A 15,041-nucleotide genomic window follows, 5' to 3' on the forward strand; every position below is an offset into this window, starting at 1 on the left:
GCCAGCGTGTTCTGGCAACGCTTCTATTGTCACGAGTAAATCCGATGGATTAACTGCTACCTTAGCGACGTGCACAGCAATAAGAACTGCGGGGGGTGAGGTGAGGGAGAGAAGTGTTTGATGTTATATTCGACTTTTTCCTCCTGCGCTGCGGGCTCCCCTGAGGCGGCTCCGCCCAGCACAGCGCCCGGGTTCAGAGAGCGCTCGGCACCGAGCTCGCTCCTATCTGTCCCTTACAGGACTGCCCGCCCGCGCCCGCGGCAGGGCGGCTTCTCCTCACAGACCAGCGGCCACCCTCGGCGCACCCACCCCAGCCCGGAGGGGCGGCCGAACGCCCGCCGGCCCTGAGGGGGCGACGGAGGCCGCGCCGCTGCCCGGCACTGCCCTGCGCGTGCGCGAGGCCGCCCCGCGGGCGCCCGCCCTCAGAGCCGCGCTCCGGCGGACGCCGCGGGTTCACGGGCGGCCGAGGCGTCGCGGAGCGCTGGGCGGGGCGAGGCGGGGCGGGGAGCGGCGCCGCCGCCGCTGGCGGGAGCGGCCGCGGGGCGGTGACTGGGGCGCTTCCCCGGCCCCGAGCGGCGCGTCCGTCCCCCAGCCCCTGAGTCCGCGGCGGGCGTTTGCGGCGGCCCGAGCGCCGCGCCTTCCCCTGCCCCATGTCGGCGTGGCTCGGCCGGGCAGCGCTGCTGCTGGGGCGGCCGGGGGGCCCCGCCGCACCCTCCTCCTCCTCTTCCCGCCTGGGCTCGTTGCGGGGCCCGCCGCGCTGCTGCTGCCGCCGCCGCCTGGGCTCGCTGCGGGGCGGCGCCGACGGGCTGCTGCCGGCTCGGGGAGCGCCGCCCGGGCGGGCGCTGGGCACGCACCCCAAGAAGGAGCCGATGGAGGCGCTGAACACGGCGCAGGGGGCCCGCGACTTCATCTACAGCCTGCACTCCACCGAGCGGAGCTGCCTGCTGCGGGAGCTGCACCGTTTCGAGTCCATCGCCATCGCGCAAGGTGAGCGGAGCCCGACTCGGAGCGGGGCCGGGCCCTGCGCGCCTGCCGCCCTCGGGGCCGCGCTGAGGGCGGGCGGGGAGCAGCCTCGCCCCGGCGGATGGGAGAGCCGGGCCGGGCCGCGCCGCGGGCGCCGCTGCCTCCGCAACTTCTCCCCCGGCGGAGCGCTCCGCGTGCTCGGCTGCTCACCGGGAGTTTCCGAAAGCCGTGGGTGGCCATTTTTCAGAACGGGAGAAGCGATGTGCGTCTGCTCTGAAATCCTCCCGCTGCTCGTGCGGCGCTCAACTGGGTTCAGAGCGCTGAGGATCTGTGCTGTACTCCAGAAGCTCATTCATGAACAGCGCTGCTCTGCCTGGGAGCGGCTCCTTCTCGCGCAGCTGTGAGCGCCGAGGGAGGTCTTGGAGTGCAGTGCTATACAAGGCCAATTCAGTAATTCACGCTGATGTATTCTTATTGTGTATTTTGATCCAACCCTTCTTTCCAACTTGACGCTTTCACTTTAACAAATCAAAAACTTGACCAAGCCAAATCACGTTAATTACAGCCTCAGGACTTCTGGGTCGGATGCTCAGCTGTAATGGCAGGGTGCCTTAGGTGCCTTACAGCTGAGGTGACAGCAGGCACCCCAGAGCCCTGTGCTCTGATCTAGGCCTCTATGTGACTTTTACATAGCGTGCCCTTGGAAAGGGCATTTCTGTTGCTCCTCGCTGTTCTGTGCCTTAAGGAAGCCTCACAGTGGGCAGAAAGCAGCTCAGGGGTCAGCTATAGAGTGCTGCCTTCATGAAGAAGCAGAACATTTCAGCTCTGTTTGCATTACACTTGCATGTAAACACAGGAGCCAGAGCAGGTCACCAAAGCAGTTCCTTTTAGGAGTTCTGTGGAGTGTAAATCGGCTGTGTTTTTTTTCCAGCCTAGTAGGAAGAGTGCTTTAAGCTGTATGTTGTCCCTAACTTTTGAGTACTAACAACTAACACTCTAAAGGTCCTTTTCAGCATTTATAAGGGTTCTTCCCAGAGGTTTTTGTGCTGGTTTCTCTCTTGGCACTTAGCGTTCAGGTGAAAGCGGGCTGCTTGCCATGCTTCTATATCACTGCAGGATCACACTGTGGATATTGCATGTGTTTCAGTGTGGTGTCTCAAGGTCTATACAGAGATAACTCAGCGCATACCCCTATTAAATACCTTGTTGCTTGATTGCTGCTAACTGCAGTGTGAAAAACTGTTTCTGTACAGTATTGTGGGGGTCTGATCGCTTAGGATTTGGAATACTGTTACAAAAGCATTAGTTTAAAGACATAACTAGGTACAACCTTATTAGTAAACTGCAGATTTATTTCATAGTGAGAACTGCAGTTCACTTGTACCAGAAGTGGTGACGTTTATCTCACTAGAGAGAGTTATTTAACAAAAGCTCAGTTCTGTGCTTTGTGGTCCCACAGGTTGCTCCAGGTGTAGTAATGCCATCAGACTGCAGTCCACAGAATCAGGTTTTTTGATCTGCTCAGCTGGTAACTTGATTTGTTTGAAAATAGCTTTTTCCTTTATTCAGCTCTTTCATTATTTATTCATTTATTATTTCTTTGACCTGACTACATCATGATATCAGCTGTCACCCTTTCTGTCTGGGAAGTGATTTTTTTCTAAATGTGGTCAACAACAACAAAAAATAATAAACAAGAGCTTCTAGGAAGTCTTTTTAATAAAAATAAAGGGAAGGAAAGTCTTAATACCATAATGTGTATCTCCTGTATGTTCCCTGAGATTCTAGAGAACTATAATCACATTAAAGGGAGAGGAAACAGCACGGGAATCATTTAATGCAGATAAAACAGGGGCTCTGCATTCTTCAGAGGTACACACAGAGCACGGGGTTCCCTTCTGGATGCATGTGTTGGAGTTGTCCTGAGCTAAGGAGGGAAGGGAGCTAATGTCAGAGGGTTGGTATTGACAGAATTCAGACTTGATGTGAGGAAGGGCATCAGTTTGCCAATTATCAGATGTACATACATTCTCACTGCACCAGGCAATGATAGAAGCAGACAAAATGGATTTTGGGCTGCACTGGGAAGAAAACAATACAATTCCTGGGCTGGATGATGATGTTCTGTACTTCATATGCTTAATTATGATAACACTTTGAATGCTTGCTGTTGCCTGATATTAGTATGACGACCACAGGAATGTTTTAACTGTGTATGCAGGTTGTGGTTGAGAGTAGCACATGGGGGGGTTGTGCCCCCACTTTCCAAATACTTTCTCCAGCTCCAATCAACTGTAATCACTTCTGATTTTTACAATCAACTAGTTCAATGTAGATAAGGTGATCTGGTCGATCTGTTTCTGCTCAGTCTTTTCATTCGGTGGCAGCATGCGGGAGAGTGGTTGCTTTAGATCAGCTTGCTAGTTTTACGCTTGTGTTGATTTCCAATAAGGTGTGGTCCAAATGCAGCCTCCATGTTTGCATTCCTATCTAAGGAAGTTTCTCTGTCCTTTTTCAGTCTGGAAAATCTGTCTTTTCTCAATCATGAAATGCACATGCAGTTTTGCTGCTCTGTGCACTTGAGCTTGTTATGTGCCTGTGATCTTTTTTACATCTATATGGAAAGTGAGGTCTTAGTCCATACCCTTCTTAATGTGGTCTTTATTGAGTTAAGTTTTGACCTTCTTCCTTCACTACCTCTTCTGTGCCCTAACAGACCCCATAGCAGCTCGGGCAAGCTGTCAGCAATATGGGGAGACCCGGGCAAATCAAGAATCCAGTGGGGCCTGTTCCTCAGCCCATTCGCAGGCCTACCACCCGAAGGAAGCAGTTCCACCATCTAATTGCCCTAGCACGAAATATGACAGGACACACTATCTGTGGCCTCCGCTGATGGCAGAGGCTGCGGGGAAACCCTGCCGCTGCCCTCACTGCTGCGCTGAAGGATGGTCCTCAGGTAGGTGAGCTGTAGTCTTTAAGTCAGCTGGGTCTCGAATGCTTTGGTACTTAATGCATCTGTTTGCCCTGTAGTCACATAACTGTCGGTGGGGAGAGGTTTGTGGCAGCGTGGCTTAGAACTGTTCCTGCCACCACACTGTCCCCATCTTACCTGGAAACTTCCATCTGGATGCTTATTGCTTTCAGGTGCTGAGCACGGGCAGTGGGTTTAAAGTGTAGCTGACAGCAGCTGAAGCTTGTTGTTATTAACAAGTACTGAAATGATTCTATCTGTAGCAATGCTTCGGTCAGAGGCCCGAATTGATCTGTGAGCTTGCAGTGAAGGATGGCTGTGAAGCTGTGCTCACTTGGAAGCCTGGTTAAAATAACAGGAGGCTTTTGCACAGGAGTAGCTGGGGGAAGGATATGAAACTGTATGTAGATAGAATTGCTTTTAAAAGGGATTCTGAGAAGCGTTTTAATTGAGACTGTAATCTCTACCTTGCTAACTGCCTGAAAATGTAGTCAGAACATCACCAAGTTGCTCTTTCTGCAGAAAAGTGCAAGGCGTAGTTTTCCGTTATCGTTGAAGTCTTCTTTTTCTTTAGTTAGAAAGGTGAATAGGGTCTCATATTTTCCCAGGCAGGGTTTTGAAGCATTTGTCCTTGTAAGCATGTCGGCTGCAGCAGATGGAGATGATGCATATGGATTTGAATCTAAATATTTTGTGTTTTTCATAGTTACAGAAACACTAAAGTAGCAAATTGCCCAATTTCTCCTAACTGTAATAGTGCTGCTTCCCTGTCTGTGGAGGTGGTGCTCCATGGTTGAGGCTTTGTTTTGTTGGTGGCACAGTGAAGTACTCCTTGCTCCTTTTTTATATGGGGGAAATGAAAATATAGAGATGGTATTGGCAATGTCAGGAGTGATTTAATGGTTCTGACTTCTGTATCAGTTTTCTGTTACAGATGGAGGGGGGTTGGAGGAAGGAATTGGGTTTATGCTCAGGTTTTCTGCCTTTAGTGTCAGTCGTATATTAGAAAGTGATTCATGAAAGTGCTTTAAAGCAGTGCAGCAAACTTGGTAACCAGCAGGAAGGAGGTTTCTGAAGCTTAGGTAAGAAATAACCATACAGCAGACGTGCTGAGGGTGCTGTTCTCATCTGTGCTGGCTTAAAACGTTCTCAATCCAGAATGTTACACTTCTCCATTAATAATACTAACACAGTGTGTCTACACAGGGACTCTCAGAAATCTCACATTGTGATAAGTGAATGTGTTATTTCTTCATCCTTGCTTCAGAGATGGGAAAAATCCTGTAACAACTATGTGCAGTTCCTTCAGAGCACCGAGCTACGTTCATTATGTGAAATGTTAACTTAGTAAAGAATCTTATGAAATGTAATAAGCTTGGATTTGTTTTCTTGCCAATGCTGCCTTAACTGGAAAACATGCAAAAACTTGGTAGTGGTGTATGTGTCCTTGTCAGCTGGATTTTGCTGGCTTACTTGACAGGTTTGGAGAATCCAGTCTCTAGCTAGATTCTGTATGAGGGCACCGGCATGTCATGCCATACACTGTTTAGCAAATAATCTGACCAAACTGGTACATTCTGATTGAAAAATGTTCATAATTCCAAGTTAGTGTGTCATGGCTTTGTAAAAAAACGTAGCACTGTGAGTGAAGGGCAGTGCACTGTGTCTGCAATTGGTTTGACAGCTGTGGCAAGATCTTTATGAGGGTATTGCAGACTTACAGTTAGTGTTGGGCAAAATCTCACTGTGGTATCAGAAGAAGCATCTCTGCTTTATAATCTGTTATTAGAGCCCAGGTGCCACTATTCCACAACTCCTGCAGGGAAGTGAATTTGAAAGGCTGCAAATTCATCAGACGGATATTTAACCAAAATTCCTTAGATGCATCAAATGTGATCTATTATGAAAATAATTCCTTTTTTTGTGCGAGGCAGGCACACCATGCTATTAACAATAAACCGGTTATCTGCCTTTTGATTTCAGGAACCACCCAGATCTTAGTGACTCATTTTGGTACAGCTTAACCTATGTTAATACAACAAAGCATGATTGGAGCTTTCTGGCTTTACTTCTCTTGTCTGAAGAGTGATTTCTTTTTTTGTTTTTCCAATGGACAGTGAAGTTTCTTGGGAGGACTGACGGATGTGTGGAGGGGACCAGCCTTGCTAATGCACACTGACTGGCAGGCACAGTGGCACCTGAGGGGGGCAGTTCTCTCCTCTACAGCCTCATGGATGTGGGTGAGCTGAGCTGCATGTGAAGATGGATATCTACCTGCAGTGACCTAGGTCAAGAAATGGGTTTTTAGCTTTGGCGTTTGATTACAATTCTAAAAAAAGGTCCTCTGGCAGACCTGCTGGTAAGCGTGCAATTTGAAGTGCTCCAGCAAGCTGATAAAATGAGCAACTCTTACAGCTTGCCTGTGCACAGTGCCTTTATGCTTGTGGTCCATCGCAGCTACACCACAGCAATCACTGGTCTCACTGCTGAGTCTAAAATACTCTGTGATGAAAACAATAACGTGGTTCGGATGGAAACAGATATTACTTCTCTTTTTTGCTTCTGAAATTCTTTTTTTTTCCCCCTCTCAAACCATTGAGCCTTTTGATGAAGGCAGAGTACGGGAGGAGGAGTGCTTATTGTTTTCTTTGATGTCTGCAGATGGAATTGTTCTGTTTTCATATGTTGGTCATCTACGTAACGCTAAATATTTTGTTACCTGTCACAAACCATTATAAAAAACTCATCAGCTCAGATGTCAATTACTGCTAGTATTAAATCTGTTTGCTTGAAAATGATGCCGTTTTTCTAGCAGAAAAGAGAGCAGTGAGGCAGTTCTGGGTTGATCGTTTCTGTGATTGTTCTGACACTGTTTTTCTTGAGACTTGCTGAGGAGAAGGGAGAAATAATAAGCTGCAGTCAGCCCCTTAGCTGTCATGTGCTGCTATATCTACAGTGTTCAATGTATAAATCCGTGCTGGCTTTCCCAGCCTGAGTGTGGAAGGGCAGAGCTCTGCCTGCTGCTCTGCCTGGGAGCTGGGATGGAGCTCAGCCCAGGGGGCGCTGTGCTGGGCTCTGTGAGGAGCTCAATGAGCTCCCCAGCGCCTGGCTGGGGAGGAGAAGCTGGTGTTGAAGAAATGACAGGAAGTTCCAGTTCCTTTTATCCTCACATTGGATTCTTATGAAATGCAGCTAAATTTTCTTCAGATTCTTTTTATGTCCGCTCTCAAGAATATGGTTGTCCAGTACCAGAAAAGACAAAGTGCTTGGGAAGATTTCTGCTGTGCGGGTTACCTCAGCTGAGGGATTTCATACAGCTAAAATCTAATCAGAAGGTGTGCTGCCTTTCCCAAGAAACTTTTCAAGAGTGTAATTGCAGTTACATTGAAAAAACAAACAAACAAACAAAAAAAAAAAAAAACAACACACCCCAAAACTCCAAAGCAGCAAATGCATGAATGAGATCTCGTCTCTAAGATGTACTCCAGGGCATTAGAAAATTTCTTATTTCCATTCTTCATTTCAGCACTGTTGTGTGGCATTTGTCAATCTGACATTTCTGTAAGCTTTATTACATTTGAAAGCTTATGATTTATTGGACTTCCTTTTTTTTTTTTTTTTTTTTTTTAACTGGCAGAAAACCTGTAAACTGAATTAGCTTAGGAGAGTATAAATTTTTTATTATGTTGTCATCTCAGTAACCACATAGTATCTTATGGAAGTTGTCAGCCTGTAGCAAATGTTTCATGAAACTTTAACTTAGAATAAACTTAATGACTTTCTTCTCCTATGTTAAAGCTCAGTGTCTGAGTGCAGAAACACAGCCACGTGCTTTTGCAGAGGAAAGCCAGCAAGTGCAATGTGTATAAGATCTAGAGAAACTTGCTCTCCTTGTTTATGCAGGTTCCCTCCTGCTGGCAGATACACTGGGACTGATTGGAAGATTTTAAGTAGTGACTTACTGCCATCTTGCTTTTGAAAACTTTTAGCATCCAGATACCCTAAGCCACTGGTACCACTTGAGAAGCGAGCAAAGGAAGTAGTGTCACCAGAGATGAGCAGTACTTCTGGTACAGTAAAAAGCTAACAACTACAAGTGTGTTGCTAAGGTGTGGCATTGCATACAGCCAGCAAGCTGCTTGTTTGACAGGCTTTCTGCTTGCCTGTTTTGATGCAGTTGGCATGTATTGCTACAAGAAATAAGTGCTCCGTTTTTGCTTATTTATATTAATAGAAATTTGGGACTTCAGTCTTTATAATATGATTATAATGACTTTGGTCTCAGAACTGTGTGATTCCCACAGTTCTTTTGGGAGTTACTCTTAATGGGATTGAAGAAATGTGTCATGTCCTGGTCTTGTGGAAAATCTCATGAGCTCAGTAATTCCTGGGTAGTCTGGGCAGGTCTCCTTAATTTCTGCATTGTAACAGACTGAAGATTTCAGATTTGAATGGCTCTGTTCACTTGCAGAAGCTCTGTGTTACCAACCTTACACTTTTTGAAAGTGCCATGCATTGACTTGTGGCCCAAACAGAATGTAGGAATAATGCCATTGCTAGAGAATACAATATTCAATTGACCACTTTTTCCATTTGCTGTAATTAATGCTTTGGGAAGGTGAAATCTGAGAAGGTTGCCCGAAAGAAAACTTTATTTTCCAGATATTGCATGTGTTTAAGCATGTGATGTGTGCAAAATGATTTTAATGCACAAGTGTTCATTTATTTAGATGGTCAAAAAAAAACCACTCAAGCCTTGAGCCATTGTTTTTTGACTGCATATGTCTTGTATAAACCAGTACATTTCGTGGCTATTGGGAGACAGGCTTTCCTAGCAGCTATCCTGTCTGGTGTGAGGGCTGTTTTAACTTAGCTCTCTTTTGGAAAGATCACTTAAAACACAACTTTTGCTTGCTAAATAGCTTGAACCCTTCAGTGATGGGTTATCTTTCTGTGTATATCCTGTGGACACAGGGGTACTGATTTGGTGTATAGTGTATATTAGAAGAGCATCACCTCCATTTCCTAAAGGAATTGTTTAAAGGTTAGCCATGCAACTAAAAGCTCTTATTTTATAAAAAGATAAAGTAAATGGGAAAGCTGAGATAAGTATATCATGCAGATGGTAATTAGTAAAGCTGCTGCGGATCTCCTTAATGCAGTTTATTTTTTGCTGCTAAAGGAACAGTTCAAGCTGGGAGAAACGTGTGAGTTGTCTTGTGTCACCCCCTGTTCCTTTCCTTTCTTCCTCCTTAAATCGTCATGGCGCTGTTTCAGACACTGGAAAACAAATGTTTTTATTGTCATTTTCCTGCTGTGTAGGATAACCTCTGTTAACATGAGCTTGCCTTTTGGAATTCTGGGGATGTGACTAACCTGTGCCTCAAGCAGGCTATTGCTTCCTCAAACACAGTGAGTTTTTTAAGGTGATGCTGACAACATACGTTCTTAATCCAGTAGAGCCCATATTTGATTCAAAAATGTGGGATATGAAATCACTGGCATATTTTTGGGGGGGGAGGGGGAGGGTTCACTTACTTTGCATTCTTAAATATTTGTATGTTAATTAATAATTAATAATTAATAATTCACCCCTGCAGCCATAATGCATCCTGATACACAGTCTGTCTTACACATACTATGCCTTGTTTGGTGGTTGTTTTTTCATTTGATCATTACAAATGATCTTGTAGGCCTTTTCCAACCGTGGTGTTTCTGTGGTTCTGTGACTGTGCTTTAGCTTTTGGCAGATCCCAGCACGCCACTTTTTCAACCTGCAGGTTATCTCTTAAAAAGGGTAAGCAGAAGCATTGGAAGACCCCAGTGTTACCTGTTAGGGGATGAAGCACAGTTGGTAGCAACTCACCTTCCGCCTTAAAACAGTCAGTAGGAGCAGGTGGCTTCTTTTGTTTTCTCTTACTGCTTGTGCCCAGGGACAAAAGCTTTGCTCAACCTACTTGCTAAATACTCAGTAGCTTTTAAGGGTGTTGGTGCCCATACTGTAATTTGCTGAGCGGTTGTGCTTTGCTTTGGAAAAGACTTTTCTGTATCTGTGCCAGGTATGAGGCATTTCCAGAGTTAAGTCCTGCCTCTTCATGTGGCTGCAGTCACGGTTGAAGGCTCCTGCTTGACCTGGGGGAAGGACACAATCTTAGGAAATCTTTTTTTATTTCTAAAACATAAAAAAAAATTTGAGAGGCTTCAACAGAGAGACCAGCTGAGAGGAAGCAGCACCGTGGGTGTCAGCAGGGGCCCAGACGTTGGTCCCTGAAGGTCACTTCTCAGAGATGGTCCGGGACCAGGCAGCTGGACACCGGCGAGTCATCCCAGACCTTCTGAGGGGCCTTGGGGCTTGGTTGGGAGGGGATGCAGGAAATGGTGGGTGATTCTCATCTGTGCCACAGAGATCTGTCTGCTTCTTGGTGTGTTGTGAGTGCAAAGTTCTATTGCTGCACAGCTCTGTATTTTCTTCACGTCCAAATACTTACTGGGAACCAACAGATAATGCTCCATTTCACCCTGCTGTGGTTTTACTTTGTAAATAGCATTGATTTTGAGTTACTTTTACTGTGAAAATAACTTTAAATCGTTTGTTCTCTGTAGCTTTTGGCTGTATGCAGTGATCCATCCCTTCCTTAATGCTGGCCAGTATAACTTCGTGTTCAGAGTGCAAGTCATCAGTCTCCATTAGTATATTATGCCATTTTTAATGGCAAACAGAATAGGTAGAAATTATTTTACTGCCTTAGTTGAATTTCATGGAAGACTGGAGAGAAATGTGTGTGAAACTAACTGATGGCTTTACCAGCTGCTTCTTTACATACCATGAGCTTCAAGTTTCGCATTGCAAATTATTACTTCATTAAATCCTGACAATAGGATGATTTTTCTTTTTTATAGAGCTCAAGTAGAGCTTGATGTGAAAATGTGAAACAAACTTCTGTTCAAGAATAAAAGATTAAACCCAGTATTTTTATTTTTTTTATTATTTTTTTTTTTTAATCAGTGGTCCCATTGTGGTTGAATTCCATGCTGGCAACAGTCATTTTCTCTAGGTCTGGATGTGTTGGTGGCTGAGGACAAGTACTAGGTGAAGGGCAAGTCCTCTGATCAGGAAGAGACTTAGGAACATAAGGGGAAAAATAACCAAATCATCCCTTGCAGCAGCAATATGAATGGACCTCAGCATCCATCTTATTTTCTCCTGGGAAGTGCCATGAGGACTTCTTGCCTCGGGATGGAGTTCCTCTCATCCTTCCAGCAGCTCTGTGTCACTGACAACACATTAAGGAGACTTGAACTGGTGAGAAAACAGTTGGTTTTTAGTCTTATCAAGTACTTGTAATGACATTGGAGAAGCACTGTTGACTTTATATTCCTCTGACCTCTTGTATATAGACAGGGAGCTGTCTCTTCAGGGTTGCTCCTCCCAACCCTTCCCCTTCTTCCCTGCTGGAGGAGAGGCTGTGTGACACTGCTGAATTGGAACAGCACATGAGAACAAGGAGAGGGAATGGTGCCAGAGGCACTCATGCCTCATCGTATGGCATGAAACAGATAGGAGGAGCATGAATGTGATCCAGCTCTCCAGCAAGCGCTGGCATTACTGGTAGGTCAGTGATACGGGCAATTCGCTATTGCCGTAGTAGAGGCTACTTTCTACTGCCAGGAGGAAAACTGTTAAATAGATTGCTTATTTCCTCACATGTGGAAAATAGGCATGCAGAAATCCTTGAAGATTCAGCTATGGATTTATATCATAATTAATAATTATCAGGCAGATCGGCAGGTGGAGGATGCAACTTCGGCTCTTACAGGAGTTTACTGCTTTATTGCAGTTGAAATTGTTATGAAAGAAAGGTTAAAAAAAAAAGCAGTCAAAGTTGAAATATATAGCAAAATCAAATTGTCATCAGCTAGTTTCAAGGGAAAGTGAAACACTGCATTGGGATTAGATAAATGGATCAGATTGGTGGTACGTTGTGAAGCACAAGTCCCAGAGCAGCTTTAGAGGGAGAATGTGTGCACAGCTGTGCCTCGCAATGGTGTCACTTGGGCTAAGTTAGCTCTGCTGCTGGGAGCTGCATAGGTGCACTTGGAATTGGGCTGGTTAATCCTCTGGGGCGAAGGCTGATGGTTATTGAAGTCTGCAGAAACACTGCCCGGGAGAAACATTTGCCTCTTATTTTTTTCCAAAGGCAATTGCTTGAAATAGTTAAGTTAGTGAGTGCTGTTCTTATAAACTATTTTGCTCTTGCTTTGTTGTTCTCTTTCCTTATTTATGACTTTCTTTATATAACCAACAATCTCAGTAATGTCAGATTGCTTTCATGAATAGAGTAAAAAAAATTTTTGGTAGGACTTAAAAATCACATACTGAAGAAATTACAGAATCAGGGGACTGTATAACAGTCCAGCAGATACTCTGTACCCTTATCTAATAAAAGCCAAGAGAAAACGTTTTGGGATTCTATGTAAACTTATTTTGTCTGTTTTCACATGGAACAATGCTCAGTATTGCAGCTGTTTGCCAAAGACAGCTGATGCTGCAGCTTGGTTTTGGACCACATACAGTCAGGGACACAGGAAGGAGGCACCTACGTGCTGAATGCACAGGGCTGCCTTTAGCAGTAGGTTAAGAATAGGTTAATTGCTACTGTGTTTTGTATGTACTGAATGCTTAATGTAGAGAGGTAGCAGTTACCTGAGAGTGATTTATGGCTGGAGCTTATGTTGTCAGCAGTTTCTTTCAGTGCTTTTTTTGCTGATAGGTTTCAGAGGTTTCTGATAGCTATCAAAGGTTTCTTAAGGACTTCTGGGGAGCTCATAATTCTGCTTCTTTACTGCCACAATGCAGTGAGAAATCAGCAGCAGTGTGTTTACTTGCTGTGATTCTGTAATTGAATGAATGCCATTCTGTTTTTCTGTTTGCTCTCCCTCTCTTGTTCTGGGTAGCTGCTTTAGTTCTGAGATAGATTAAAAGCAAGAAACTCTGTATGCATTTAAATTTATTTCAGAGGTTGTCCTCCGGCAGGGAATGAGGTTTACCAGCAGGCTGATGCTTGGTGATATGTGATAATAGCAGTTTCTTCAATTTTCTGTAAATATAATGATAGCATTATCTTAAAAGAGGGAAAAATCATCCCCCCTGACTCACAGCTCGTGTCCTGCTCTGCTGCAACTGCCTGCATATGGTGAGGGCTGTTGGTTGGGTGTTGCTGTCTGCAGGAGTACAGATGCTGATGCTGCGGGTACCAAGTACTGTGGAAGCACTGCTGTTGCCAGCCTTGAATTTGTTCCAGCGGTGAGCTTTGCTCTGTGTCTCTCTGAATATCAACTAAAGAGCTTTTTCTCGTTTCAAGACCCCTGTGTATTGCAGAAGGCAAAAGCCAACACTCTTTGCCTGAGAATAACAGTAACAACACCTGATGCCTTGGGAAAAAAAGTGAGTGGTAACATGGACCTCATCTGCTGCTGCTGGCATGGGGCATGAGCTCCCTGTCTCTGGGATGCTGTGGTGATGCTGGGGCAGAGGAGAGCTGCCCTGGTCCCCTGGTACACTGCAGGCTGCTCGCAATCACTTGCCTGCCTGGGAGGGGTAGGAAGGAGTGAACTCATCTCAACTTCTCAGATCTTGTTTTAAGACCGGGAACTTGGGGAGCATCATTAAATAAAGGATCTCTCATAGTTGTGCCTATACCTTCATGGGTATTTCATGAGCACTCACTGCTCGGGAGTCACATCAGTGATGCCTCACGCTCCTCTATTACAAGGTGACGAAAGCCCTGCACTAGATTGAGTCTTTTCGGCTGTGTGTAGGGCTGTGATAACTGCTGTTAACAGATCTTTTGTGGTGTCCCACAGAACAGTTTCGCTTATCCTCTTAAGTGAAACTGCTATGAAGGATATCTTAAAACTGAATCTGACACAGTGATAATGCATAGATGTTGTGATCTTTTTTCTGGTTCTATGCTGTTATTGAGCTGCTTCTTTGCTCAGCTGAGAACTGTGAAGTAATGGATGGACGCTTAACCTGAAACCAGAGAGGCACAATAGAAAACCAAAGCTGGCAGAGAAACCAAAACATCACCTCATAGTTAGAAGGGTAGATGTGAATTAGTTAAATTCCACTCTAATGTTAAAGTATTTATCCAGTCTTTTTCTACTGTTACTGGTGAAAGTGTTAATAATGCCAGGGGAAGAATTTGCTGTACCACTGAGAAATGTCCCTCCATTAGCCCCAGGGAACTCATTGAAGTCCCTGAGATTTGAGACAGGTTGAGGAGAAAAAAACCCAACCTCCATTTGGGATATGATGGGTATTATGTTTCTGCAAAAGAATTTGTCTTTTTGTGGCAGAGAATTGTGGATGCTCACTGCAGTTGAGATTTGCTACAAAAGCTTGTTTCTTGGCAGCATTCTTGTACGTCCTTATGTTTTTACCATTCTTTGTTAAGTAATATATAATGTAATTCTGTTGTGCACAGATCATTATACCATGTTACTGTTCATATTTACCCTCCAGCAGAGATACTTCCCACATTTCTGGCACTTCTGTACAAACAGAATGACAGAATGGGCAGGGTTGGAAGAGACCTCAATGATCATGAATCTCCAACCCCCCTGCCACATGCAGGGCCACCAACCTCCACATTCAATACCAGACCAGCTGCCTAGGGCCCCATCCAGTTTGGCCTTGAACACCTCCAGGAATGGGGCATCCACAACCTCTCTGGGCAGCCTGTTCCAGCACCTCACCACTCTCTCTGGAAAGAACTTCCCCCTGACATCCAACCTAAATCTTCCCTCTGTCAACTTAAAATCATTTCCCCTTGTCCTGCAGTTATCTATCCTTTCAGAGAGTTGATTCCCCTCCTGTTCATAGGCTTCCTTTAGGTACTGAAAGACTACAGTGAGGTCACCCCACAGCTGTCTTGAGGCAAGCATCTTATTTCACATATTTTGCAACTGTGGTTTGAGAATATATAGAAAATAAAGAGAAGAGAAAATAAAGCAAAGCATATTTTGGTACGAACCTACTTGAGTGGAAATGAAAGACTGAACTTGAATTGGTGAGATGCTGTTAAGGTCAAGAATAAACATCTCA

General features: G+C 45.1%; 1 protein-coding gene across 1 annotated transcript in view; it reads left to right on the forward strand.

Annotated features, from left to right (window-relative positions):
• Positions 1-650: 650 nt before the first annotated feature.
• The window catches only part of TMEM65 (transmembrane protein 65), a gene marked incomplete at both ends in the record, with an annotated part of 28,763 nt that continues 14,372 nt past the window's right edge, over positions 651-15,041 (forward strand). Inside the window, 2 exons of the mRNA XM_079533344.1 lie at positions 651-987; positions 3,680-3,919. Of these exons, the coding sequence (XP_079389470.1) occupies positions 651-987; positions 3,680-3,919 (577 nt within the window). The remainder of the gene's footprint in view (positions 988-3,679; positions 3,920-15,041) is intronic.

The sequence above is a fragment of the Tetrao urogallus genome (genome assembly GCF_951394365.1).
Source record: "Tetrao urogallus genome assembly, chromosome: 3".
Classification (NCBI taxonomy): domain Eukaryota; kingdom Metazoa; phylum Chordata; class Aves; order Galliformes; family Phasianidae; genus Tetrao; species Tetrao urogallus.